The sequence below is a fragment of the Balaenoptera acutorostrata genome, chromosome 8, assembly GCF_949987535.1.
Source record: "Balaenoptera acutorostrata chromosome 8, mBalAcu1.1, whole genome shotgun sequence".
Taxonomy (NCBI): domain Eukaryota; kingdom Metazoa; phylum Chordata; class Mammalia; order Artiodactyla; family Balaenopteridae; genus Balaenoptera; species Balaenoptera acutorostrata.
The window spans coordinates 59,279,487-59,305,117 of NC_080071.1; the positions used below are offsets into that span (position 1 = coordinate 59,279,487).

The following is a 25,631-nucleotide window of genomic DNA, read 5'->3' on the forward strand; positions in this document are numbered from 1 at the left end:
AAGAAACTAAAGCATATGATTTTTTCATAGATGCTGAAAAAAGCCTTTGACGAAATTCAGCGGTCTCTCATGATTAAAACACTCGATAGACATTCAGGGATACTTTCTTATAATGATAAATTGTATATACGTACCTTAATCCTAAAGGCAGTATCTTGTTTAATGAGGAGACAATGGAGGTATTTCCACTTAAATTAGGAACAAGGCAAGAATGCCCACTGTTTCTGCTACTATTCAACAAGGGATTGATGAACTCAATTCAAAATGGTGGTTACTTCTTGGGAGATGAGAGAACTGTGATCTCGTCTCGCAAAAAGGAGCACACTGGAAAGGGGCACACTGGAGGCTTGTGAGGTGTGGTAAGAGTTTATTTCTTAACCTGGGTGTAGGTGTATCAGCATTTATTTGAGTTTTTAAATTGTACATTTTTATATATTCTTATATGTATGCTAAAGTTCATAATAAAAAGGAAATATATAGTAAATCATGAAATGTATAAAATCTATGTTAATTTCTCTTAAACCTTATTTATAATTCCCACTATCATAGAGTATTTTAAATATATGACAAAGCTTTGGGGTTTGAGGAAACTGCTTTCTACTGGTATGATGCAGCAATTTTCCTCTCCATACTTTGCAGCAAAAGCATTAGCTTTAGGTTGTTATTATTGTTAATCTTCCTTTTTTTTCTACTTTGCGGGAAGATGAGAAGATGAGTGAATTTATACATTCTGGCTTTTCTGAATTCTCAAACCATAACAAGTCAAAACAAGGATATAACTAAGATCAAGAAGATGAAATGCATGACAAAAAGTTTTGGGTTTTTTTTTCTTTTTCATTTTCTGCCTTTTCATGGAGTGTTTATTCTTATGTATAGATAATATGCATAAAATAGCTATTTTGTAATACTAAGCTTTTAAAATTATTTTGGTCATCCTATAACATCTTCCTGCTCATTTAAGCTCCTTTCAACCAAACAACCTTTAACTGAACAATAGCTATTAGCCTTTTAACCAAATAAAATGTATTATAAATACTTTTGCATTGGTTATCTTGTTGTACACCAAGCTATCTTGTTTTGTTTTGTTTTTAAAACCATTCAGTAAATGTGAACACCTGTAAGATTTTAAAAGTCACCTTCTGCCCTGGCCAGTTGTCTTTCACCCTTCATTCTTCAACTTTCAAAATTACTTGTTCAATTGCAGCTTCTGTATTACTTCCATCATATGTAATCTGATGACTTGTCTGAGGGGTTAACCTCTCAGGCTCTTTTGAATTTGGTTTTTATAACTTTAAGTAGTAAATCCTATTCCTATCTGAGATTAATGAACATAGCTTACTGTATTCAGATGACTAGTCAAATTCTATTCTGCCTAGATGGAAAAGTTTTCTTAGACAATATCCGACAACGAAAAGGGTGGGCCCAGAAATCTGCATTTTTAACAAGCACCGCAGATAATTCTGGGGCAGATTGTCCTAGGACCAAACTTTGAGAAACTGCTGTAGGACTACAGAGTCCCACAGAACTTACTCATTATCAACGGTGTTGGCTGAATGGAGGCTAGAGGCTTTATTAAAGGAACAGTTTACACAGTGGTTAAGAGCTTGGCATCCTGACAGTCTGTACCTTTCCTGTACTCCTATTACTTTAAGGCTTCGGACCTCCTAGAGTCATTCTCTGGTACTATGTTTCCTATTGTTTAGTTCTATTTCTTTCTCCTTTCCATGAGGTTTGTCTTTTCTTTTTTTCTGTTCCCATGCAAACTATTTTTCATTGTATGTATCACACTTATAAACCTTTTCTTTTATTGTTGGCGGAATTTGGTCACAGCAAGAAACAAATTTCCTATTCCCATATTATAAAGACATTTACCCATGGTTTCATTTTGTTTTTACGTTTAAATTTCTGATTCATGTGTATTTTGTTTCATGGTGTGAGATACGAATGCAATTTTGGCCTTCTTCCAAATGATTCCCCATTAATTAAAAAGTCCGTGTTTTCCACTACTGATTTGAAGTGCCACCTTTTTAATGTTGTATTTCCATGTACACTTAAATTTACTTCTCAAGTTTCTGTTCCCTTTACTTGTCTGTTTCTTTTTATGCCCCACTACCATCCTCTTTAAATTAGAGAGACTTTGTGGGAGTTCAAAGTTTCCCTCATGGAGGTTTTCCACATTTCTTGATGCCTAGGCATTCTCTCTTTTTTCCTGGTAATATAAATGGGAAATAAACTGTTACTGTTTGCAGTATTTTCCAGATCTATCTCCTGAAAACCAAGCTATCTTTACTCCCTTTTTCTCCCCAATTCTTAATGCCTCTTGTTGCTTTCTCTTGTCTAATTGCATGGCTGCTACCTTATGTTAAATGTTAAATAGCAGTGACAATAGTGGGTATCCTTGTCTTGTTCCTGATTTTCATGGGAATGCCTCTGGTTTTATCCCATTAAGTAAGATGCTGTGGTTTGAGCTGGTTATGTATGTTTATAATCACATTAAACTATTATCTATTGATTATTATTTTACTGAGTGCTTTTTTAAAAAATTATGAAAGAATGTTGAATTTTGTCAAGTGACTTTTGGCACTGATGGAGACTGTATTAGTTAGGGTCCAGCCAAGAGATAAAAACCGCAGGTATAAATTGTTAACCATATTCTAGAGAACTGAACAGGAACTGAAAAGGCAAAAGGGACTAGGGGAGTATCATAGAGGAAGTAACTATGGGAAGCACCCACCATCTCTGGGGCTGAGGGAGCACAGAGAAAAGGATGGAAGTATTGAAACTTAAAGGCTTAGACGAAGACTTTAAGGAAGACTTTAAAGGCTTAGAGGACTCTAGGGGGAGGGTGTGCAACTGGTTGGTGCTGTTTCCCTGAAGGGCTACACAAGGCTGGTCCCATAATGTGGAAAAGTTGCGAACTGGAGCCAGCTGTGGCCGCTGAAGTCAGTTGTTCCCGCCGCGTGAACCACTCTGTGGTGACGCTGACAGGAACAGAGAGCAAATGTCTCTCTCCTCCATCCTTCCAGTTCCCCTCTGTCACCTGTCGCCAGAGACTGGAAAGGAACCTGGCAAAGGAGAAACGTGGTTTGCCAAGGCCTAGCCTTAAAGTGGAGTAGAGAAGTGTGGATGTGAAGTCAAAACACAATAGCTTAATATGAATCAGCACAAAAAAGATATATGATTGTCCTCCTTTGATATATTCACATAGTGAACTATATTCATTAATTTGATCCTGAAACAAATTCTCGCTCTCGTGGAATAAACCCCACTTTTTTTTAAAATATTTTATTTTTTTATTTATTATTTATGGCTGTGTTGGGTCTTCGTTTCTGTGCGAGGGCTTCCTCTAGTTGCGGCAAGCGGGGGCCACTCTTCATCGCGGTGCGCGGACCTCTCACTATCGCGGCCTCTCTTGTTGCGGAGCACAGGCTCCAGACGCGCAGGCTCATTAATTGTGGCTCACGGGCCTAGTTGCTCCGCGGCATGTGGGATCTTCCCAGACCAGGGCTCGAACCCGTGTGCCCTGCACTAGCAGGCAGACTCTCAACCACTGCGCCACCAGGGAAGCCCCAACCCCACTTTTTAATGTGTGCCAGCTCTTGTCTCAACTCCAAGCCCATCTCTCTATACTTTGCTGTGTGATGCCAGAACTCTGCAGATCATGTTTCTTCTTTGCTAGCCGACTTTTAAGCTTCTGTCAATAGGGGACGATAGAAGGAGATGGAAAGTCAGAGAGAGGGAAGCGGGACTTGCTCCTTCCTGTTGGCCCGCGCTTCCCCTCAGCGTCACCTCAGCGTTGGTGCTTCACGCGCGGGGCGGGGGGCGGGAGTGGGCAGACACGTGGTCCCAGCCACCAGCTGGTTTAGCGCTCCTGGAGCCCACACTGCTTGGGCTGCACCCCCTCACGGGCCTCAGGCCTAGCTCGTCAGGGAGCCGCCTCCAGGCTCCTGAGGGAGCAGCACCCTCCTCGCCACACGCCATCATTTGAAATCTGAGTCCCGACTGACCCCCGGAAGCCCTCTTCCTACCTCCTGAGGTATGAACAGCAGCTGAGCAGTGCCCCCCCCTCAGAGGTCTCCCCTTAAGTTTCCAAGTTCTAATAATCCCAGCCTCTTCCTTTCTCCCCCCCCGGGAGGTTCCTGTTCATTGCTGGAGGGAATGCAAAATGATACAACCTTTATAGAAAAGGTTTTGACAATATCTGGCAAAATTATTCAATACATATGCGTATAAAATCATTTGACCCAGCAATCCCACTTTTAGGAAACTATACCAAAAATTCTCTTGAAAAGAATACAAAACTTTCACTATGGTATGGTTTGTAATAACAACAACCAAAAAGGAACAACATAAGTAACAATAGGGAGCAGCTAACTTGAAAAACAAGTGAAAATGAAAACTATCAAGATGGTGACAAACACAGAGATAACTGACTTTAGAAAAAGAATTTTAAATGTGTATCTTTATTAGGGTGTACTCGAAGAATAAAAGAACTGTAAAGAAATCTTAAACTTTTATTCACTAACCTTATTGCTGCCATGACATTGATGTGGTTGTTTTGAAATAGGTCTAAGGACAAGATAAAGCAATTATGTTGAAGTTTTAGAACCAAGATTTTTGGTATAAGCGAAAAGAGATACAATTGTAAAACCCAAGATGGTTAAAAAAAATTGAACCTGAATTAAATCAAGGCTTTAGATCCCTAAGCAGGGTACAAGAAGTCAGTAGCATGGAGGAACAAAGAACACCAGGGAGAAGCAACCAGTCATATTCAAACTGTGGTTCATTCTATAGGACAACTGACCTAGGTTTCTTCTTCAACGTGTTGATAGCTTTAAAAAGGAGGAGTGGATGAGGAGACTATTCTAGATTTTAAAAGACTGAAGAGACAACAAGGACGTACATCAAGTAGAAATCAAATGTAAAAAGACATTTTTTTAAGACACTGGGAAATTTGAAGGTATTAAAATACTCATTTTGTTATATTTGATAATGGCATTTTCCTTTGTAAGAAAAAAAATTTTAATGTATACTGAAGTATTTAGGGGTAAAATAATGTGCTTGACATTGGCTTTAAAATACTCCAGAAAAGACATGGGAGTGTGGCAAAATGTTGCGAATTTTTAAAGCTCGGTGAGTCAGGTGTGTGGGGATGCTAGTTGTACTCTTTTATGTACAAATTTTTAGAAATTTTCACAATAACATGTATACGTTTACATAAATGAGATGACAAATGTTCTAGGTATGTTAAGAGAAGTCTGGAAAAGAGTGTGAGTCCATTTGAGCTTTTAAAAGGTGTTATAGTGCAGATTTCAAAAATGTAAAAATAGACCCAGAAAGTTAACAGTGGTAAGTTCTAAGTTGTGGACACAGGTGACTTTTCTTTGTATGCTTTTCAGTATTTTCCAAGTTTTATTTTTAAAAAGTTTTTCGAGATGTTTTACATCACTATTGGCACTCATCAGATAAACTTCACAGTGATTTACTGGATAAACTGAATAACGATAAAACTTAAAAAAATAGTGTATATCAAGGTAGCTCTTGATATAAAAAACTGGAATAATTGTTTGTAAAACTGTGAGGTAAGGTTGTAAAACCATTAAGTTCCTTTCCTGCAAAGCTGGAATGCATGTGATTGTTTATCAACTATTAAAAGTACAGGATGAGGCAGGCGTGGTGGCAGGAAAAGTACAAAAAACCCTACTGTTCCCGGACTTCAAATCTAGCTGTAAAGCCATGAAAATATGTACTGATATAAGACGACCGAAGAGAGTCACAGCACCCGCCCTACCTGCTAAGAGGCGGGGGAGTGGGGCGCAGACGCCCACCGCCGCAGGCGAGGTAACGAGGGTCTCAGCCAATGGTCTCAGGCCGGCGGGAGCGCGGCGGTGACGTCCTGATATCCGGGGGAGAGCTTTCCTGGCCGGGCGCTCACGGAACTTTGGATCTTTAGTGGGACTTTATCCCTCGGGGGTGGTTGGACGTTAGGCCCCTGCAGCCCGGTCTGCGTCGCCGGGTCCCAGGTGCCGGCGGCGCCTCCTCGGGATCCTCGGACCGCGGGCCGCCACCATGGACGGGACGGCCGAGCTGCTCTTCTACGTGAACGGCCGCAAGGTGAGCGCGCCCCGGGGCTGCCCGGCCGCTGCCGCCGGGCCTCCGCGGTGCTGGAACGCTGCTCACGCGCCGGGCCCTGGGCTGCACGCGGGTTTGCCTGCGCGTCGGGGCAGGGAAAGGATGCGTCTTCAGGGACTGCCTGGATCTTTGGGTCCCGCCTTCCTCATGCTCCTTTCTCCTCTCCTTCCAAGACGCACAGGCTGAGTATCAACCGCACCCCACCCCATAAACAGGAAGAGAAATGACTGTCCCTATTCGGCAGAGTCAGCACTCCCAAATCCTCCCTCCGTCAAACCCACCCCCAAACGGGAACGTCTTTCATTAGGCCTCAGCTCTTGGGTGCGTTTGGATGAGCAGAGAGCGGTTTGGAGTCAGGACAGCACCACAGAGATGAATTCATTGAGACCTCTCACTCCCATCGTTTCCAAAGTCACAGCTAGTTCCTGGCAGCGCTGAGCCGACACCCTCCTCTGGGGACGCGAAGGTCCTTAGTGGGTCCACTGCTGGCGCGGCAGCTGTCCTCTCAGCAGCCGGGCTGGCTCTGCAGATCCTCTGGGGCAGTTCCAGCGACTGTCCGATGTTTGGAGGCAGCAAAGCGCCCGGGGAATCCTTTAAAACACTCCCACGGACGTGACCATAGATGGCTCACTCTTCACGTTGTCCCAGCATATTGCCGCCACTTTGCAAGGGGGAAACCGAGGCAGGAGTGTTAAAGGGCTTCTTTAAGAGCAGACAAGGGAGCAAGGGCCGTGATTGCGGCCTTTCCGCGCGCCGGCGCCGTCAGAGACCCCCTGTGATCCCTGCTTCTGGGCCGGGATAGCCTGACTTTCCCTGACTGGCACAGGGGCTCACCAGAAAGCTAAGGAAGGTCAAGCATCAGGGCCTCTCACTTGTGAGCCCTGAGCCTAATCTCGAATTTGGATTTTGTATTATTTTTCTTAAAGAGGATTCCCTCCCCCAAACTGTGCAAGTTCTAGGCCCTATAAAATCTTCCTCTGTTCCTGCTGCCTGGATTCCACCCTGGATAAGAGGAACTTGTTTTTCCTGAACTGTGTTGGGGGCCGTTAGGACCCCCTCGCAGGACTGCTGTGAGCGTGAACCATGATAAGGGCGAGGATGGCAGATGGGAGTGGATTTGAAGTGATCACGTGATGTCATTTTTTTTTTCTTTTGCATAACTGAATGGTATAGTAGACACAGCTCTGGCCTTTATATTTGGACAAACAAGTATTCATTTCCAGCTCTAATTCTTATGGAGGCAACCTAACCTAGCCTCTCAGTTCCTCTGTTAAAGAGAGATAATACTGCCTACTTCACAAAGAGTGATGGTGAGTGTTTAATCTGTTTATTTAAGGGCCTGCTATATGTCAGTGTTCCAGGGCCCTCAGGGGACATGACAGAGCACAGAAATGACCAAGTCCCGGTCTGCAGGGAGTTTATGTTGTGCTGGGGAGACAGACGACAAGCATATAAATAAATAGAAATGTATCAAGCCAGGCAGTGATAAATGCCAGGATAAAAACTAAAGCAGAGTGAGGGGCCGGAGAGCGGGCGAGAGCTGGTTCTTCAGGCGGGATGGATGTTTAAGACTTTCTGCGAGGCTGACGTTTGAGTGGTGGCCAGTATGAAGTGAGGAACAGACGTCTGAGGGAAAAGCACTCCAGACCGAGGGAGCGGAGGTGCAAAGATCCTCAGACACGAGGATTTCTTCGTGCTCGGGGGTTAGCAAGGAGGCCGGTGGGGCTGGAGATGTGGCCAGGGGCTTTGGAGGAGATGGTAAGGGTTTTGGTTAAAGGAGGAAACAGGTGTTTAGAGTCTAGCTTCTTCTCCCCTGCTCCCAAACAAACTGTAGTGGAATTTTTAACATAATGGCTAATAATAGTTTGTGCTCTGTTGATTTTTAAAAATAGGTAAGCTGGTTCTTATCTGTGGGCTTGTTTTATCTATGGGCCAAAAGTCCTGTGATCATTTGGAAAGTGCATGCTAGAAATATTGATTTCGTTTTTGCAATTACCCTGTTAAAAGAAATTATGTCACCCTTTCCCTTTCCTGCCCCTCCCTTCCAAATTCTGTTAGGTGTGTGCTTCAATCCCAGCAAGCAAGCCTGATTGCCACATGGATAGAATTAGAATAAAGTCTCTGGTTCAGAGGGTGAGTGGCTGTCGAGAAAAGTGAGAGAAGAAAGCCACCAGGAGAGGGGGTCTTGAAGTCAAACATAACCTCTGGGATTAAAATCCTGCCCTTGAAAGGAAGCTTTGAAGCCAGTTAGGAGACTCTGGGTGATGTGATTGGCCTCCAGTCTGGGTTTTTTGCAGAATCCCCCCAAGTCACCAAAAGGTGTCGTTGGGTAGGGGCTAAGGGCCTGCATGTTGGTCAGAGATCTAGCTGCAGAGAGATTTCTGAAATCTTACTGGCTTCACCAGCAGCCTCCAAAGCAGGTGATCCAGTTAACACGGAGTTGGCGGGAGGAAGAGCCCAGGAATAAGTTACATCCTAGATGCCACTCTCAACACATCTCAGGAACCGTAGCAACTCGTTCTATGAAGCGGTGAGGCGCAGAGATCAAAGGTGTGGGCTTTGGAAATAGTTAGGCGTGGATTTCAGTCCTGTGCTGTCTGCTCTAATACTCAGCAGCTCTGGGGCCTTGAGCAAGTGTCCTCATTGGTTGTCCCCTCGGGCCTCTTTCCCTCTTTCTCTCCTCACCATGTCCCACAATACACACCTCTTTCTCCTGTCTTCTTCCTCTCAGCTTTCCTTATTTTCTGTTCTTTTACCCCTTTCTCTCTCCTCCTGATCTCTTTCTCTTTCTTCTTTCTGCCTCTGTCTTGTATCTGGCAAGGCCCCCTTCATGCACTAGTCACAAGCCCTGCACAGAGGAAAGTGATTTGTCAACCTTGTGCAATGTGAACTTATCTCCCAAAGGGCCAGTGGAAATACAGAGGGACACATGCCACCCTTGCAACATGCAATGACCCTGAGCTGAGGGCTGGCATCATTTCTCCCAACCAGAGTCAGTGAGAATAACTCTGTTCCTCATTCCCTCCCTCCCTCCCCGCCCCCTGCCAGCTACCATCTGAGTCCTGACCTCCCTGTTTCACTCCGAGACCTGCCGGGACAGGGTGCATGCCAGATCCCTGCCCCACTTCCCTCCTCCAAATGTGCCATCCCCCAACTCAAGAAAAATAAACACATTTCAAGCCAGTGGCACTTTGAGCCAAAGTCCGATCTCTTGAGACATCTCCGGGAACAAATACCCAAGCAAGCAAGGCCTGCTCTTCCATTAATTCCTTATGAAAATACAAATCTCTCTCAAGCCTAAAGTGCTCTTTATTACCCAGATCCTGTCTCTCCATTAAACTTGGGCTTCTGAGGAGTCATCATCATATGTATGAATTAGAGTGAGTTTCACCTGCAAATGGCACAAATTCAAAACTAAGTAGTTCCAAAAAGATATAATTCATGTTTACTTTTACATAAAGGATACTGTATCTGGGGATAGACATTGCAGAGCTGGTCTAGAAGCTTCTTGGTGTCATCTGAGACCCAAGTTTCTTTTCTTTTTTTTCCCCTGTTGCCATTAATGTGTTGCCTTATGGTCTAGAATGGTTGCTGGCATTCTAGCCATGTCATCTTTATTACAGGCAGCAGGAGGGAAGAAAGGGAGAAAGCATGCTGAGATAGACAGTCAGTAGTTTCTGCCACCGTTACTGGTTCTTCTGTTTTTCTTTCTTTTCTTCTGTTCGTAAGTCCCAGCCTGTGAGAAATCATCCCTCCCTCCTTAGTGTTCTCATAGCAAATTGTATATATCAAGTTGTTCATTTAGATTAATTAACATTTATTATGTCCTTATCATATATCCCTAGCACCTAGTTCAGTGTTTGACATAAAGAATAATGGAAGGTGGTTTCTCTCAGGATCAAGAGAGGCTTATACATGCACAACTAATTATGCTGCAGAGTAACACGTCCTGTGAAAGATGTGTAGATGTTGACCATGGGAGCACAGAGGAGGACTGTTTCTTGGAGCAGAGAGTGGGAAGCATATACTAAATGGCAGCAAATTCCACAGGAGAGAACATTTGAGCAGGGCTTTGAGTGGCATACAAACTTCTGCCAAGTAGAGAAGAGAGGGAGGACTTTCAGGACAGAGGGAATCCTATAAGCAAATGTAGTTAAGGGTAAAAGTCCCTGCACTGCTGGGACCAGCCAGTTCTCCCATGTGACCAGAGTTCAAGATGCATGGGTTGAATGACAAATGATGGAAAGTTTCTCAAAGAGGCCTTGTAGGCTATGCTAAGGAGTTTGAATTTCTTCTTGTGTTCCAGGAGCTCTTGAGTAGAAATTCACCTAAGACCCACTCAGTGTATTCATTAAAGATGCACATTTTCTGGTACCCTCTCCCAGAAATCCTGATTCGATAGGGGTTTCATTTTTTTTTTTTTAAATTGGATGGGACAGCAATTGGGTTTTGTTTTTGTTTTTGTTTTTGTTTTAAGTTTTAATTTTATTTATTTATTTATTTATCTATGGCTGTGTTGGGTCTTCGTTTCTGTGCAAGGGCTTTCTCCAGTTGTGGCAAGTGGGGGCCACTCTTCATCGCGGTGCGCGGGCCTCTCACCATTGCGGCCTCTCCTGTTGCGGAGCACAAGCTCCAGACGCGCAGGCTCAGTAGTTGTGGCTCACGGGCCTAGTTGCTCCGCGACATGTGGGATCCTCCCAGACCAGGGCTCGAACCCGTGTGCCCCGCATTGGCAGGCAGACTCCCAACCACTGCGCCACCAGGGAAGCCCCGGGGTTTCATTTTAACAAGCACCCTGAGTGATTCAGGAGTTCCCAGCAGAGCACTTTGGCATCCAGGAACCAGTGTTGGATTTAGGCAGATACAGGACATGATCAGACTTGGATTTTAGAGAGGTTGCTCCAGTGGTGGTATAGAGGGTGGCATTGCGGGTGCCCGGAATGGGGGTAGGAGACCTGTTAGGCAGCTGTTATCATTGTTCAGGCTGGAGGTAATAAGGGTGGATTTCAGGGAGTGACAGTAGAAGTGAAGGGTGTTTAGAGAATCGTTTTGGAAGTGTAAATGGCAGGACTTGGTGATGCTGACTGTGGTGGATTGAAGGAAAGAAAATGTCGAAAAGTGCAGGTTTTTAAGCTTAGGTCACCTAGCAGATGGTAAGGCTGTTAAACAAGTTAGGGAAAACAAAGGAAGAAGTAAGTTTGGGAAATAAAGAGTGCCATTTGAAGACCAATTTAGTTGGGGATGCCTGGGGACCTCCCACAGTTTTCCTTGTATTATAGTATGTGTACACACACACACACACACATAATCACTCCTCTCTTACCATATTGCACATTCCTCTAGGGCACAGATCTGACCTTGGTAATTGGCACATGCCTCACTTTGCCTGGCCTATGGCCACTTAGAATTGAGGATGAGGAGGCATCTATAGAATAAGCATATGTCCCCTCGTCACCTACTTTCCAGAAGGGAAAATTAGTATAACATGGTGAAGGATGATTTCTAGTTCTGAAATTGTGAAGCAAATCATGCTTCTATTTGTGAATCTAAAAGAAATCCAAATTTGTAATAAAAAAAGAGAAAACACGATCACTTTGGAAAACATAACCAGTCGTGACATTTCAGTCATGCCATCCATTGGGTGCTGCTGTTCTAACTGCCATGCTGCTAGGCTGCCCACACAAACTTACTTCTTAAGTGTGTCTTTGCTTGCACATCTTCGTATCATTTTATCTTCTCCTTTGTCTCTTAGATTTGGGAGCCATGGTTGGTTGTGATCTCTTTCTGGAAACTGTAATTCTTTGAACATGGTGAACAAACAAATCTTTAAAAAAAAAAAACTATATCAATTTCTCAGAGACTATTCTAGTCCAGGAGACCTCCCCCACCTCTCTCTCTCTCTTCCTCCCCCTCCTATATTCAGTTCTACTGTTATCTTTACCCTCACTTGCTTCAGACTTTCTAGGAGAAGTTGGACAGGAGTCACTAATGTTTTGTTGGTAGAAACAACCACCGCCTTAGAGAACAGTGATACTTCAGGACCAAGGACAGTGGCAAAGTAGTGGCGGGGGCTCAAGATGTAGACTTCACACTTCAGAGAGGTGATTTGTATATCACAGGTGTTCCGTAAACATTAAATCAAGTTTAGAATGTGAGTAGAAGAGTGCATGTTCATGAAATTAGTGTGAGCCCACCAATGTAAATATTCTAGTTCTCTCAGCTTTGTGAGTTAAACTCTTTCTTTTGGTACAGGTGATAGAAAAAAATGTCGATCCTGAAACAATGCTGTTACCATATCTGAGGAAGAAGCGTATCCTTTGCTTTGAGTGTGTATATGTGTGTATGTGTGTATATCCCTGATATCCTCATCAAGTGATATTTCAAATATCTTTTTAGAGCCACACTGAGTCATATTCCCTACTACGGTTTTATGTTCATCTTTAAGAAAGTCCTAGATCTGAGTTTTGTAGGCAGTGAACAATTGTGCTTATCAGAGAACCAAGTTCTTTCTTTTTTTTTTTTTTTTTTTTTTTTTAAATTTATTTTTATTTAGTTTTGGCTGCGTTAGGTCTTTGTTGCTGTGCGCAGGCTTTCTCTAGTTGCAGAGAGCGGGGGCTACTCTTCGTTGCGATGCGCGGGCTTCTCATTGCGGCGGCCTCTCCTGTTGCGGAGCACGGGCTCTAGGCACGCGGGCTTACTTGCTCAGCGGCATGTGGGATCTTCCCGGACCAGGGCTCGAACCGTGTTCCCTGCATTGGCAGGCGGATTCTTGACCACTGCGCCACCAGGGAAGCCCCCAAGTTCTTTCTAATCTCTGTTTTGGCATTAAATATATTGAATAAAATGGAGAAGCTAACAAATGGGAATTAAAGCAATGGCTGCTAAAATGGCTTAATTAAACATCCTTTAGAATTAAGAGTCACAATATTGATATTCTACCTTCAAGGACTAATCATCATGCCCATTAGAAAAAGAGAGCACAGGAACTTCCCTGGTGGTCCAGTGGTTAAGAATTCACCTTCCAATGCAGGGGTTGCGGTTTGATCCCTGGTCGGGGAACTAAGATCCCACATGCGGCGGGGCAACTAAGCCCGCAAGCCGCAACTACTGAGCATGCGAGCCACAACTAGAAAGAGAAGACTGCGCACTGCAGTGAAAAACCTGCGCACCGCAATAAAAGATCCCGCATGCTGCAACTAAGACCCGACGCAACCAAAAATAAAAAATAAAATAATAAATAAATAAACAAATAATAAAAGTTATTTAAAAAAAAAGAAAAAGAAAAAGAGAGCACAGAAATCTCCTGAAATGAAAGTGAAAGAACAATAGAGAAATTAAACCTGAAAATGTTACCTTGGAAAAACTTTCTCAATAAAAGTCATCTAAGGAATGGATTCTTATCCTGCTACGTATGAACTCCAGTGGGCTTCCAGAGGTCTGTGGACCCCACTACATTATATGCAAACTTGTGTGACAATGGAAATTTGTACATTTTCCCCCCAGAGAGAGTGAAATTCCCAAAAGAGCACACAACTCAGAAAATATCAATAGCTATCTTCTGAAAGTCATTCAAGGTTTTTTTTTTTAATTATTCTATTAATTTAATTTATTTTTGGCTGCATTGGGTCTTCGTTGCTGTGCACGGGCTTTCTCTAGTTGTGGCGAACAGGGACTACTCTTTGTTGAGGTGCACGGGCTTCTCATGCTGCAGTGGCTTCTCTTGTTGCGGAGCACGGGCTCTAGGTGCACGGGCTTCAGTAGCTGCAGCACGCAGGCTCAGTAGTTGTGGCACACGGGCTTAGTTGCTCCGCGGCATGTGGGATCTTCCCAGACCAGGGATTGAACCCGTGTCCCCTGCATTGGCAGGCGGATTCTTAACCACTGTGCCACCAGGGAAGTCCTCAAGGCTTTTGGACATAAAAGTAATGAATACTAATTTCCTGGTTATCCATGGTACCAATGTGATATGTAAGATTTGGTTTACTTATGAGTGACAGAAAATCCCAATAGAGGTACACAAGATAGAAGTTTATTTCTTTCTCATTGTGTTATTTCAGGTTCTCTGGGAAGCACACACCAAAAAATGAGATTAAATATGCAAGGGTTTTATTAGGAAAAATGCCTGAGTGAAATAGGGAGGCAGCCATAGAAGACTGAGACCTGTAAGGAAGAGAGGGAGAGAAGGCTGAGTTGAAGGGTCTCAGACTGCTGTGCAGTCTAAGGCACGTTCATCGAAGCCATTGAGAATGGTTGACAAGGACTCCCATACCTCTGCATAGCACTGAGCCATTGGTGGGAAGCAGCCCATGGGAGGCATGGCCTTGATGAAAAGTGGGGTGGTGGATATCAAAGTGCAGCGGTTGAGTCTCTTGGTCAGTTACCCTCTATGTTGAAGGAGGTCCCTGAGGCACATTCTCATGGTTGTCATACTCACATAAAGGAATCCCAAAGGTAGGTAGATCCAGGCTAGCAAAGCATTGTCACAACGTTGTCAGGAACCAAGCTCTTTCTGTCTTGCTGCTTCACCTTCCTCAGCATGAAGCTTTCTCCTCATGGTCAGAGATGACTAACCGAGGTCCAGCCATCATATCTGAATTCCAGCGAATAGGAAGAAGTAAGGGATGAAGGAGGGGCACCCCTCTCCCTTTGAGGACATTTCCCTCCTGGACATCAAACACAGCCTTTGTGCTTACATCCCATTGGCCAACATTGTTAATGACCCCGCCAAGCATCAGAGGAGGCTGTGAAAATGTATTTTTTTAATTCTGGGCAACCATGTGTGTAGCTTAAAAATTAGTATTTCTATTACCAAGAAAGAATGAGGGAAAAGATATTGGGAAACAACCAGCAGTTTCTGCCACTGAGAAGCAGAGAAATATGGCACGCTTGTATAACATGACACAAATATTCTAAGAATTATTTACAATTTGACATTCCACTTTGTATGTCATCAAAGACCCAGATAAGGATAAGAACAGATATGCAGTGTACTCATACCTTCAAATCCTCAAGGCCTTATATGTGTAGACTCTTCCTTTTTTTTAAGTTTGGCCTTATTTTTGGCAACCTGGGGTCCAGTTGTTTTAAAAAGGAGGAGACTAGATACAACACGCAAATGGAAATCAAGAATTTACAAGATTATAAGTAATAGCAGCTAAGACATACATACATTATTTGATAAATAAGTATCAAACTTAACTGTACATTTAAGAGTCTTTGATGGTGTTGTCTCCTAAGGTCAGAGCTATTTCACAAAGAGAATTATGGAAAACACATTATCTTTAACTGTGCTTTTTTCAGTCCGACTCACAGGAACTAAATATGGCTGTGGAGCGGGAGGCTGTGGTGCCTGCACAGTGATGATATCACGATGTAACCCCATTACCAAGAGGATACGGTACCTTGCTGCAAAGTGCAGATACGGTTGAATTTTTGTAGCATTGAACTCTGTTTTTTTCCTTCCTTTGGTAAATATGCATTGAGCACCTACTATGTGACAGGAACTGTGATAGGCATTGGGGATACATTGATGGGCATCAAATCATTCCGGTTCCAGCAAAAATGTTACATTCCCAGCCCTCCCTGATCACCTTCTCCATAGCAGTGCCCCATCTCACCTCGGCAACTCCCTACTCCCTTCGCCTATATTAAGGTATTCATAGCACTTCTCACCATATGTTTGTGTATGTATGTATTGTCTATGTACCTGTGTATTGTCTATCTTCCCTCAACTAGAATATATACTCTACAAAGGCAGGGATTTTATCTGTCTTGTTCACCAATGAATCCTAGTGCCTGGTACTCCACCTGGCACACAGTAGGCACTCAGTAAATATTTACATTTATTTAATAAATGAAAAATATTCTTCCAGTCTTTCTTTCTGTGTATACTTAAGGAAGCATACTGCCTATACAGCTTAGAAAGCTCTATTTTTTGCTGAACTTCTCATGAATATCTTTTCAAAATAATAAATATAATTTTAATGGCTGTATATGTTCTTTTGTTTGGGTGTATCAAAACCAACCCCCAAACAGTGATCACTTAGATTATTTTTTGGTTTTCACTATTATAAGGAGTGTGAGCATTCATGTGTATACATATGTTTATATTTATGTTTGTGATGATGTCTTTTTTTTTTTTTTTTTAATTTATTTATTTATTCATTTATTTAATTTTTGGCTGCATTGGGTCTTCGCTGCTGCACGCGGGCTTTCTCTAGTTGCAGTGAGCGGGGGCTACTCTTTGTTGTGGGGCTCAGGCTTCTCATTGTGGTGGCTTCTCTTGTTGCAGGGCACAGGCTCTAGGCACGCGGGCTTCAGTAGTTGTGGCACATGGGCTTCAGTAGTTGTGGCTCGCGGGCTCTAGAGCTCAGGCTCAGTAGTTGTGGCTCACGGGCTTAGTTGCTCCGCGGCATGTGGGATCTTCCCGGACCAGGGCTCGAACCCGTGTCCGCTGCATTGGCAGGCGGATTCTTAAGCACTGCGCCACCAGGGAAGCCCGTGATGATGTCTTTATGATAGATCCATGGAGATGGAATTAGAGGATAAAAGAGTGAGTGCGTCTTTACGTTTTTATGCCTTCCAGCAAAATGTCTCTCAGAAGAGCTCTATCAGTTTACATTCTTTTCAGCAGTATGTGAATTCCATCTTCCCAAACCTTTGCTAATAATGCATATTACAATTTTTTAAAATCTTTGTCATTTTCTTTGATAAAAGTGATTTCTCATTGCTGAATTTGAATCTCTCTTGATTGCTTTTGAGGTTGAACGTTCATTTCATGTATTTATTGGCTATCTGTAATTTTGTTTGGTAAATGAGAACATTTTAGGAGTCGTTTTGAGTTAGACGTTTTCTAGCAGTAGGTTTGTGGGATTGAGGAGTTCTGTATCCACACCCTATTTCTTCTTCTGAGGCACAATATCAAATTAACTTCATTGCCCAACTAACCCCTTGCCCAGCATCTACTTGGAGGATGAAATATGCTCTAGGTGATTGTCACATGTGACTGGAGAGGAGAATGTCAGCCCCTCAATCAAGAGAAAAAAACAAAGTTAGTGGAAACTGGTCTGGAGTTAGAATTAGGAGGCCTAATTTGAATCCTATCTGACACTCCAGCTGTGATCCTGAGCAACTCACTCTGACCCTCAGAGTCTTATTCAGTAAAATGGCCATGAGCTAAGGACAAAATGTATATGCAAAGCCTGGGACATTATACAAAACCTGCCATGTTGGAGGTGCTCCTTTCCCAGTGGATACAATGTAGTTTGTGCTTCTCTTTTGCATTCTGAAGACATTATCCAGCCAACGCCTGTCTGATTCCCATCTGTTCTCTGTATGGTGCTGCCGTCACTACAGTGGAAGGCATAGGAAGCACCAAGACCAGGATTCATCCTGTTCAGGTGAGGATGCACCTCTTCTTCATAGGGTTTCTGTGCTTCATAAACCATTAATGACATGATGAGTTCTTGAAATTAATACAGTAGAGCAATGAGCCCTGCTGCTTGGTCACAGCCAACAGATGACACCAAGCTGGGGGCCAGGAGTGAACCCTGGGACATGTGACTGACTTCTTGGAAAAATACTTTTGAAAGACTAGAGAACTTTCTCTTTAAAAAAAAAAAATCTTGACATCACTAGCATTGTTTTCTATATTCTAATTAGATGGGACCTGTCCGTTTTACATTTTCCAAACTTATAAAGAAATGAGAGCCAAGTGCATTGGGGGATATAATCTTAATATTTTTTTTTCTATAAAGAGGAAAATAACATGATTTTAAAGCTGAGTGAAAATCTCAGCTACCAAAAAGATTTGTTAAATTTAGGGCTTGTTCGGAAGATATATAATAGGAGTTGTTAATGAATTTTGAGGCTTTTCTCCTAAGGAGGCACCTTGTTAGAACTTTGCCTCAATGAAAGGGCACCTCAGACTCCTGACTCTTTCAATTATTTATACATTGCCCAGAAAAATGCTGTTGCTACTTGTTTTTATCTAAGTTAATGAGTACTGCTTAAGAGGAGAGAGTGGAAGAGGAAAAAGATAGGGGCAATGGAGAAAATGGCCAAAGTTCAAATTCTCTGTGCTTGAAGGAATCTTGGGTTCTGTTTATTTTCTATGAAACCTCTTTGCCTAGAAGGAGCAGATTCTGCCTGGATATGCTTGTGAGACTCGGCTGTTCGGAGGCATGAAGACACCCTTTCATTTAGTACCTGCCGCCCATCTCCTGGCTGCAGTGTAGACAGATGATGGCTTCCGAAATGGGGCTGCACCTTTGAAGTTAGACTCCAAAGAGAACAGGCTAGGGGCTGGGGGGAGATTTGGAAGAGAAATCAAGGCAATGTTTCCTTCTTGATTGTTTTTTGGATTAATGATGGCACTTTGTAAACGAATTCCCGTGTGCTGAAGCGTTAGGGCAATAGTGGGCAGATAAAGGCACTTGGGAAATACTTAAAGTTTTTTTTTCCCCTCAACTTGAATATAATTCAGTTTATTTCTTTGAAGGACTTCCTTTATCTCGGTGATTCCCATTCTGGACTACAGATTGAAACACCTGGGAATCTTTAGAAAATATATGTCTGTGCCCCACCCCCAGAGATTCTCAGTCAAATGGTCCGGGGTACTGCTTGGACCTTGGAAATTTTAAAGCTCCCCTGGTGATCTGAAAGCTGAGAACCTTCAGTGAAGCTCAAAAGCTGTTGAGGACCAGTCATCATGGCCACCCCAGCCCAAGAAAGGGAGACACCAAGGCTGAGAAGGATTTTCCAGGGCTTCTTCTCCAACTTTAATGTGCATGTGAACCGCCCAGGGATCTTGTTAGAATGCAGGTTCTGATTCATTAGGTCTGGGGTCAGGCCCAAGATTCTGCCTTTCCACCTTTCTGTGCTTCCAGGAGAGGATTGCCAAGTGTCATGGTACACAGTGTGGCTTCTGCACCCCTGGGATGGTGATGTCCATCTACACGCTGCTGAGGAACCATCCAGAGCCCACCCTGAGTCAGTTAACTGATGCTCTTGGTGGTAGGTTGTATGTGTGTGTGCTTTAATTTCTAAATGATGTTGATAATGATAGCTAATATTAGACATTTATCAGGTGCCACACACTGCATTAAGTGCTATATAAACATTACCTCATTTACTCTTTATGATAACTTTATAAGGTAGGCATTATTATTATCCCCATTTCATAGATGGAGAAACTGAGGTTTAAAGAGAGTAATTTACTAAAAATTATGCCACCAATAAGTGGAGGAGTTAGTTTGTTCAAATCAGGATTCAAACACGATCCACACATTGCACTTGACTGATATATTTCTCAAGTCTCTCTTAATCTGTAAGAGTCTCCTCCCTTTTTTATTGTTTGCTTATTTTAATAATAATTAGAAAGCCAGTTTATTCATTTACCCTTGGAAAGAGTCCAGTTATCTCCACATGCAGCTCTCTCCTATTGGGTGGGTGCTCTCAGGACAATATGAAGTTATCAGAGAGCTCCTGATGAATACAACATGACATCAAAGAGACTGACATCTTCTGGTGATGCTTATTTTAAAGAACTGCCTTAATCTGGAGCTAGTTTATCAAGTTCAGGAGCTCAGTGTGTGTGTGTGTGTGTGTGTGTGTGTGTGTGTAGTGGGAGGTAGGGGGGAGCATTGGAGGAGGCCTTCATTAACAAGACTCTGTACAATTCTAAAGAATAAGAGCCTCCCAAACCCTATTTCTGGTGAAATTCTCCATGGCTCTACTTGTCTGCTGTCTCCCAGGGACCTTATTTCTCTGCTATGTTACATGGGCCTAAAGCTCATGTGTTCGGTTCCTCTGCGAAAGTGTTCCAGGGAAGACAGGACTAAACAGAAATAGAAAGGGGAGATGCATAAGACACAAACTATCTTCTGCCTTATTTCCCTTAAATCTTATTATGCATTTGATCTCGTGGCCATTTGTGATGTGAACAAGTGACAAGGGGTTCTCAAATTTTCAGGTGCTTAAGACTTACATAAGAGTTTGTAAAGAATGAAGATTCCTGGGACCCAACCCCAGAGAGCTGGCTGCAGTGGCTTTGTGTTTTAAATAGATGCCAGATTTGGGGGTTGGGGGAGAACATGGGATATGGACCACTGTGGAGGAACACTGGCCTAATGATTTATTGTAAATAAATTGTGTGCCCAATTGCTTCCAAAGTTTAAAAATTACCTTTGCTGCTATGTAATGCCTTTGATCTTTCTATCAACTGAAGCTTAGCTCTTTTTTTTTAATATCAAAAAAAATGTACAATGTAGCTTTATTTACATTGTCTTTTACTGCATATGGAAAATAAAATTTTTTTATTGAAGTATAGTTGATTTACAATATTGTGTTAGTTTCAGTATTTTTGCAGACTATATTCCATTATAGGTTATTACAAGATAATGGGTAAAATTCCCTGTGTTATACAGTAAATCCTTGTTGTTTATTTTATATATAATGGTTTGTATCTGTTAATCCTATACTTCTAATTTGCCTCTCCTGCTTCCTTCTCCCCTGTGGTAACCACAAGTTTGTTTTCTGTGTCTGTGAGTCTGTCTCTGTTTTGTATATTTGTATTATTTTTTTAATTCCACATATAAGTGATATCATACAGTATTTGTCTTTGTCTGACTTATTTCACTTAGCATAATATTCTCTAGGTCCATCCACATTGCTGCAAATGGCAGTATTTTGTTCTTTTTTTATGGCTCAGTAACATTCCATTATATGTATATATACCACATCTTAACCCAGTCATCTGTTGATGGGCATTTGGGTTGTGAAGCTTAGCTCTTGAATGTGCCTCTAGACCAAGAGTTTTTGGCTTGAAATCATTGTGTTCTTTGAGCACCTATCACAAGCAGAGGATATAAAAACTGTTTACAGAGAGAAAGTACAAATAGCTGAGTTGTTAGACTCTACCTCAAGACTATCAACCAAGTATCCCAAGTAGCTGACAAAAAAAAATCCGACTTTGTGGATTTGGGGACCAAAATATCAAACAGGGCTTCCTTCTTGGATGGGGCCCTTATTTCCAGCATGCATTTGGCAGACGGTGCCTCTCTCGAGGTTCCTTGATTAACAGAGTTGGGTTTTTCCCCTTCAGGTAACTTGTGCCGTTGCACTGGATACAGGCCCATAATCGATGCATGCAAGACTTTCTGTAAAGTGAGTAGAAAGGAACACATTTTTGAATATATTTTTTCCTCAATGAAACAAAATGGTGCGGGTTGGCAGGTGTGATTAGGAGAATAGCCCATTGTCACTAATGCAGGGCTACTTCTTATCTCAAGGTCCGTAATTGCTGTTTGTTACTTGATCTTGAGCAGGGCGCCTACCCTGGTTCATCGAGCTTGCCCTGGTAGCCATGCAGGCAGCACCTGAGCACTTCGACATTGGCTGTGGGTCATTGTTCCAAGGGGTCTTAACTGGCCTGCTTGTCTGGGTTGGGTACCCTGCCCCGCTGCTCCTGCAGCCCTCTGAGCACACCCCTATCACAGCGCTGGGCACACGGTGGTGCAATTGCCCATTTGCTCTTCCGTCTCTTCACCAGAAGGTGGTCTGCTTGATGCAGAGGCTGAGTCAGTGTGCACCAACTGAATAGGCACTCAGTCGATGCTTGTTGAATGAATAGATGAACAAACAATGTTGAAATGAGGGACGTAATATGGCCCTTTGGAATTTAAATGATGAAAGCAGTGTATCATAAGAACAGAGTGATAATAATAATACTTGTTATTATTAATATTTCTTTATTAATAAATTAATAATAAATTGATAAATTATTTCTTGTTAATGAAATAGTAAATATTAAATCAACCATTGTTAATATTCATTGCCATGTGCCAGACTTTGTTATAAGATCTTTACAGCCTGGTGACTATAGTAATAATACTGTGTTGTGTACTTGAAATTTGTGAAGAGAGTAGACCTTAAGTGTTCTCACCACACACACACACACACACACACAAATGGTAACTATGTGAGGTGATGGATGTGTTAATTAACCTGGTTGTGGTGATCATTTAACAAAGTATACGCATGTCAAATAGTCATGTTGTACACTTTAAATATACACAATTTTATTTGTTAATTATATCTCAATAAAGCCGAAAAAATATTTAGTAGAATCAACAATAAATTCTTGGTTATTTGTTTTTTTCACCCACTGGACTTCTGGCTGCTGTCAAAGTAAAGAAAATGGGGTTTGCTGTTTGGATCAAGGAATAAATGGATTACCAGAGTTTGAGGGAGGAAATGAGGTCAGTGAAATGTAAGTTTTTTTATAAGATTTTCTCAGGACATGAGTAGAGACCAACTTACCTTTAGGAAGACTAAATGACTGTGTAAGGTGACTAATTTGAGGTGTGTCAGCATGTCCCCTCCCCCATTCTCACTCCATCTCTATCAAAAAAAAAAAAAAATCTAACCTAACAACTTCATCCCTCACTCCTGATGTTACGCTTGGTCACATTCAGCTACCTATAGGAGGGAGAACACATTGACCTCTTATTGTCTCTTAGTTTAAAAAAAGCCTTCTTCAAGTCTTTTCTAGTGGAGATGTTAGGGAAATGGAAGGGCAGGGAGTGATAAGAGGGGTGGCAATTCAGGGGAATGTTCTGGTTCTCAGTTGTGTCTCACGCTGCTGCCTCCTGTGCTCCCCCCAGACTCCGAGGAGCATGTGCGGGGGCTGAGGGCCTTGGAGGCCCCCCAGCATCTGCACTGAGATCCTGGTGACCTGGTCTGTGTTAGAGCCCTTGGCTTAGAGCCCAGGTACCATAGCTGACCAGTGGGGTTTTTTGTCTGTCTGTCTCTTCTATGCCTATCTTCATCTGACCTCATTCCACAAAGGACTTAAAGTAGGGAGAATTGCCTGATGACAATAACTTCTGGTACTTTCTCTTTTTAAGACAAATCTAAAACTCTTCTCAGAAGAGGAGTTTCTGCCATTGGATCCAACTCAGGAATTGATATTTCCTCCTGAGCTAATGGTAAGTAAGACAAAGTTGAGCTCATCCTAGAGGAATTCACGGTGAAACGCCAGGAAGGATATTTGCTTATGGATCCTCTCGAAAGCTGATTGGCGAATAGGTAATATCCACCTGCCATTCTCAGTCCAAGGTCTAAAGAGTATGGGACCAGGGCAGAGATGGGGGAACGAGGGTGGAGTCACCACCAGGGGACAGTTGAATGTAAGAAGCAGCAGGTAGTATCTATTAAAAAAATGTCCTGAAATGACATCACAGCATTTGTAGATTTAGACATGTTTTCTATTTCCGGTTTTGCTGAGTTTTATTGTTCCATTAAATGTTTTGACGAAATTAAGCATGTAAAGTATTTTTAAACATTGAAATGGATTCTTTTGAGATATAAAAGCACCAAAGGGAGATGTATTGGAATAGTCTCCAGAAGGAGTAAAATATTGTCACATTTTATCTTGTACTCTGATTCCTAGTAAAGCTCTACTTTTAGGTGACTTTTTAATTTTATTTTATTTTGTTTTTTATTTTTTTCCAATGCTGATATATTTTTTTTAATATTTATTTATTTGGTTGAGCTGGGTCTTAGTTGCAGCACATGGTCTCCTTAGTTGTGGCATGCGAACTCTTACTTGTGGCATGTGGGATCTAGTTCCCTGACCAGGGATCGAACCTGGACCCCCTGCATTGGGAGCGCCAAGTCTTATCCAGTGCGCCACCAGGGAAGTCCCACTTTTATTTTATTTTTTAAAAAGATCTCTATCTCCTTTGTCTGTTCCTGTAAAGACAGAGCAGAAACAGGTGGAAATATTATCACGAGACGATCTTGAATCTTTATTGCTTTTTCAATAGACAATGGCTGAGAAACAACCACAAAGGACCAGGATTTTTGGTGGTGATAGAATGACATGGATTTCTCCAGTGACCCTGAAGGAACTTCTAGAAGCCAAAGTCAAGTATCCTCAGGCCCCGGTTGTCATGGGGAACACCTCTGTGGGTATGTAGATCCCCAGGGACTTCTTATGAGGAAACTGAGGAAAAGAGCTTTGGGGAGGAAAAAACCTCATATATGCATGTTCTCAGAAAAAGCAGTCTGAAATAACATTTTAAATCATTTATATTTGACTTCCCTTGAGCACTGCTCAAGAGACTTTTACAACTTCCATCACATAAGTGAATTCCTATTGCCCTAACCAGAGCAGTGCAGAGAGCTGGACCCAAGAGGCCTGCTCCGTGACAAATCAGCAGCAGCAGCTCCAGTGACAGCTGTCCTGTCTTTCCATGTAGAGACTGATCTGGGGCTTGTATTTGAAATTGCTGTTTCCTCTCTCAGTAGTGTCTCAATGGCCATAATAGGTTTTCTTGAACTGCAGTCACAGGCTCTTTCTGTGGTGTCCATTGTAAACTCAGTTTGACTGCCTACTTCTTTGAGGAGTCTCCTAGAGTCTTCCCAAGGAGAATTTTGAGTATGCCACAAGTGGTCTTGGACGTGTCTGCCAAGTTTTAAGGCTGACGAGTCCAAAGAGTTCCCCAAGTTTAGTGAAAATCCACCCGTCCGTTCTCTGTGTGTGCGATTTGGCAATGAACAGACCGACAGATATGTAATTTTTATATATTTAAAGACATCAGTTTTAATCACAATTTCAAAATTTAAAAGGCAGTTAGCCCCCCTTCATCTTAGTCTGCTTATTTTTTTTCCCTAATCCTTCAGGGCCTGACGTGAAATTTAAAGACATCTTTCACCCAGTTATAATTTCTCCTGATAGAATTGAAGAACTGAGTGTTCTAAACTATACAGATAATGGTGAGTTCTTAAGGTCCCTATTTTCTTAGTTAAAATGCATTAATCAGCTTATTTGCTTTGCTCAGCAGACAAGCAAAAAAATTCTTATTCATAATTATAATATACAAAGAGATTCCCTTGTAAGGTGATAACATTCTGGAGGAGGCTCAGGGAAGAATTCTCTATGATTATATGAGATACTAATTGTCTGAAGAGTCAGATTTTCACTGAAGAACTTTTATGTCTGCTGTATGAGGGAAATGTAACAACTCTTCAGTGAAGGGTACTGTGCTAAGTGCTGGGTAGAAGATAAAGATGAGGGTCTTTGCTCTCCAGAAGCACAATAGTAACCAAACAAATTTACGTATTAAGCAGCTTACAAACTGGCTTTTCTATTTCAATAAAGGAAATTGATTTAATGACAATGATGAGAAGCAGTGAAATGTGGGTTTGGAGTCTGGCTCTGGAGTCCAGTTCCTGACTATGTCATATATTAGCTGAAAAACTTAGTCAGGTTACTTAACTGAATCTCAGTTTGTGTGGGGCTATTAATATTTCAAAGCTTTGTTAGAATTCAAGAAGATTCTGTGAAGCATTCAGCATAGTGCTTGACACAGTGAGTATTCAGAAAATTTAGCCTCCATGACCTCCATCACTCTCATCCCCGCCTCTGTCACCAACACCATCACCTCCTTCACCATCATCATTACAACCACTGTTAACACCTCCATTACCAACCA

The 25,631-nt window shown here is 42.3% G+C and overlaps 1 protein-coding gene across 12 annotated transcripts in view; it reads left to right on the plus strand.

Annotated features, from left to right (window-relative positions):
- LOC102998193 (shugoshin 2) overlaps window positions 1-24,008 on the plus strand; it is a 67,585-nt gene extending 43,577 nt beyond the window's left edge. For 5 of the 12 annotated variants that reach the window (XM_057550659.1, XM_057550658.1, XM_057550657.1 and 2 more), the window contains 5 exons: window positions 17,423-17,531; window positions 19,020-19,146; window positions 21,236-21,297; window positions 22,301-22,391; window positions 23,040-23,112. In XM_057550659.1, coding sequence (XP_057406642.1) covers window positions 17,423-17,531; window positions 19,020-19,146; window positions 21,236-21,297; window positions 22,301-22,324 — 322 coding nt within the window. In that variant the 3' untranslated portion in view covers window positions 22,325-22,391; window positions 23,040-23,112. Of the gene's footprint in view, window positions 1-703; window positions 1,108-12,384; window positions 12,443-15,432; window positions 15,530-17,422; window positions 17,532-19,019; window positions 19,147-21,235; window positions 21,298-22,300; window positions 22,403-23,039; window positions 23,121-23,960 lie in introns of those variants that run through there. The other 7 variants (XM_057550660.1, XM_057550661.1, XM_057550662.1 and 4 more) reach the window with 7 other exon arrangements.
- Window positions 24,009-25,631: the final 1,623 nt, after the last annotated feature.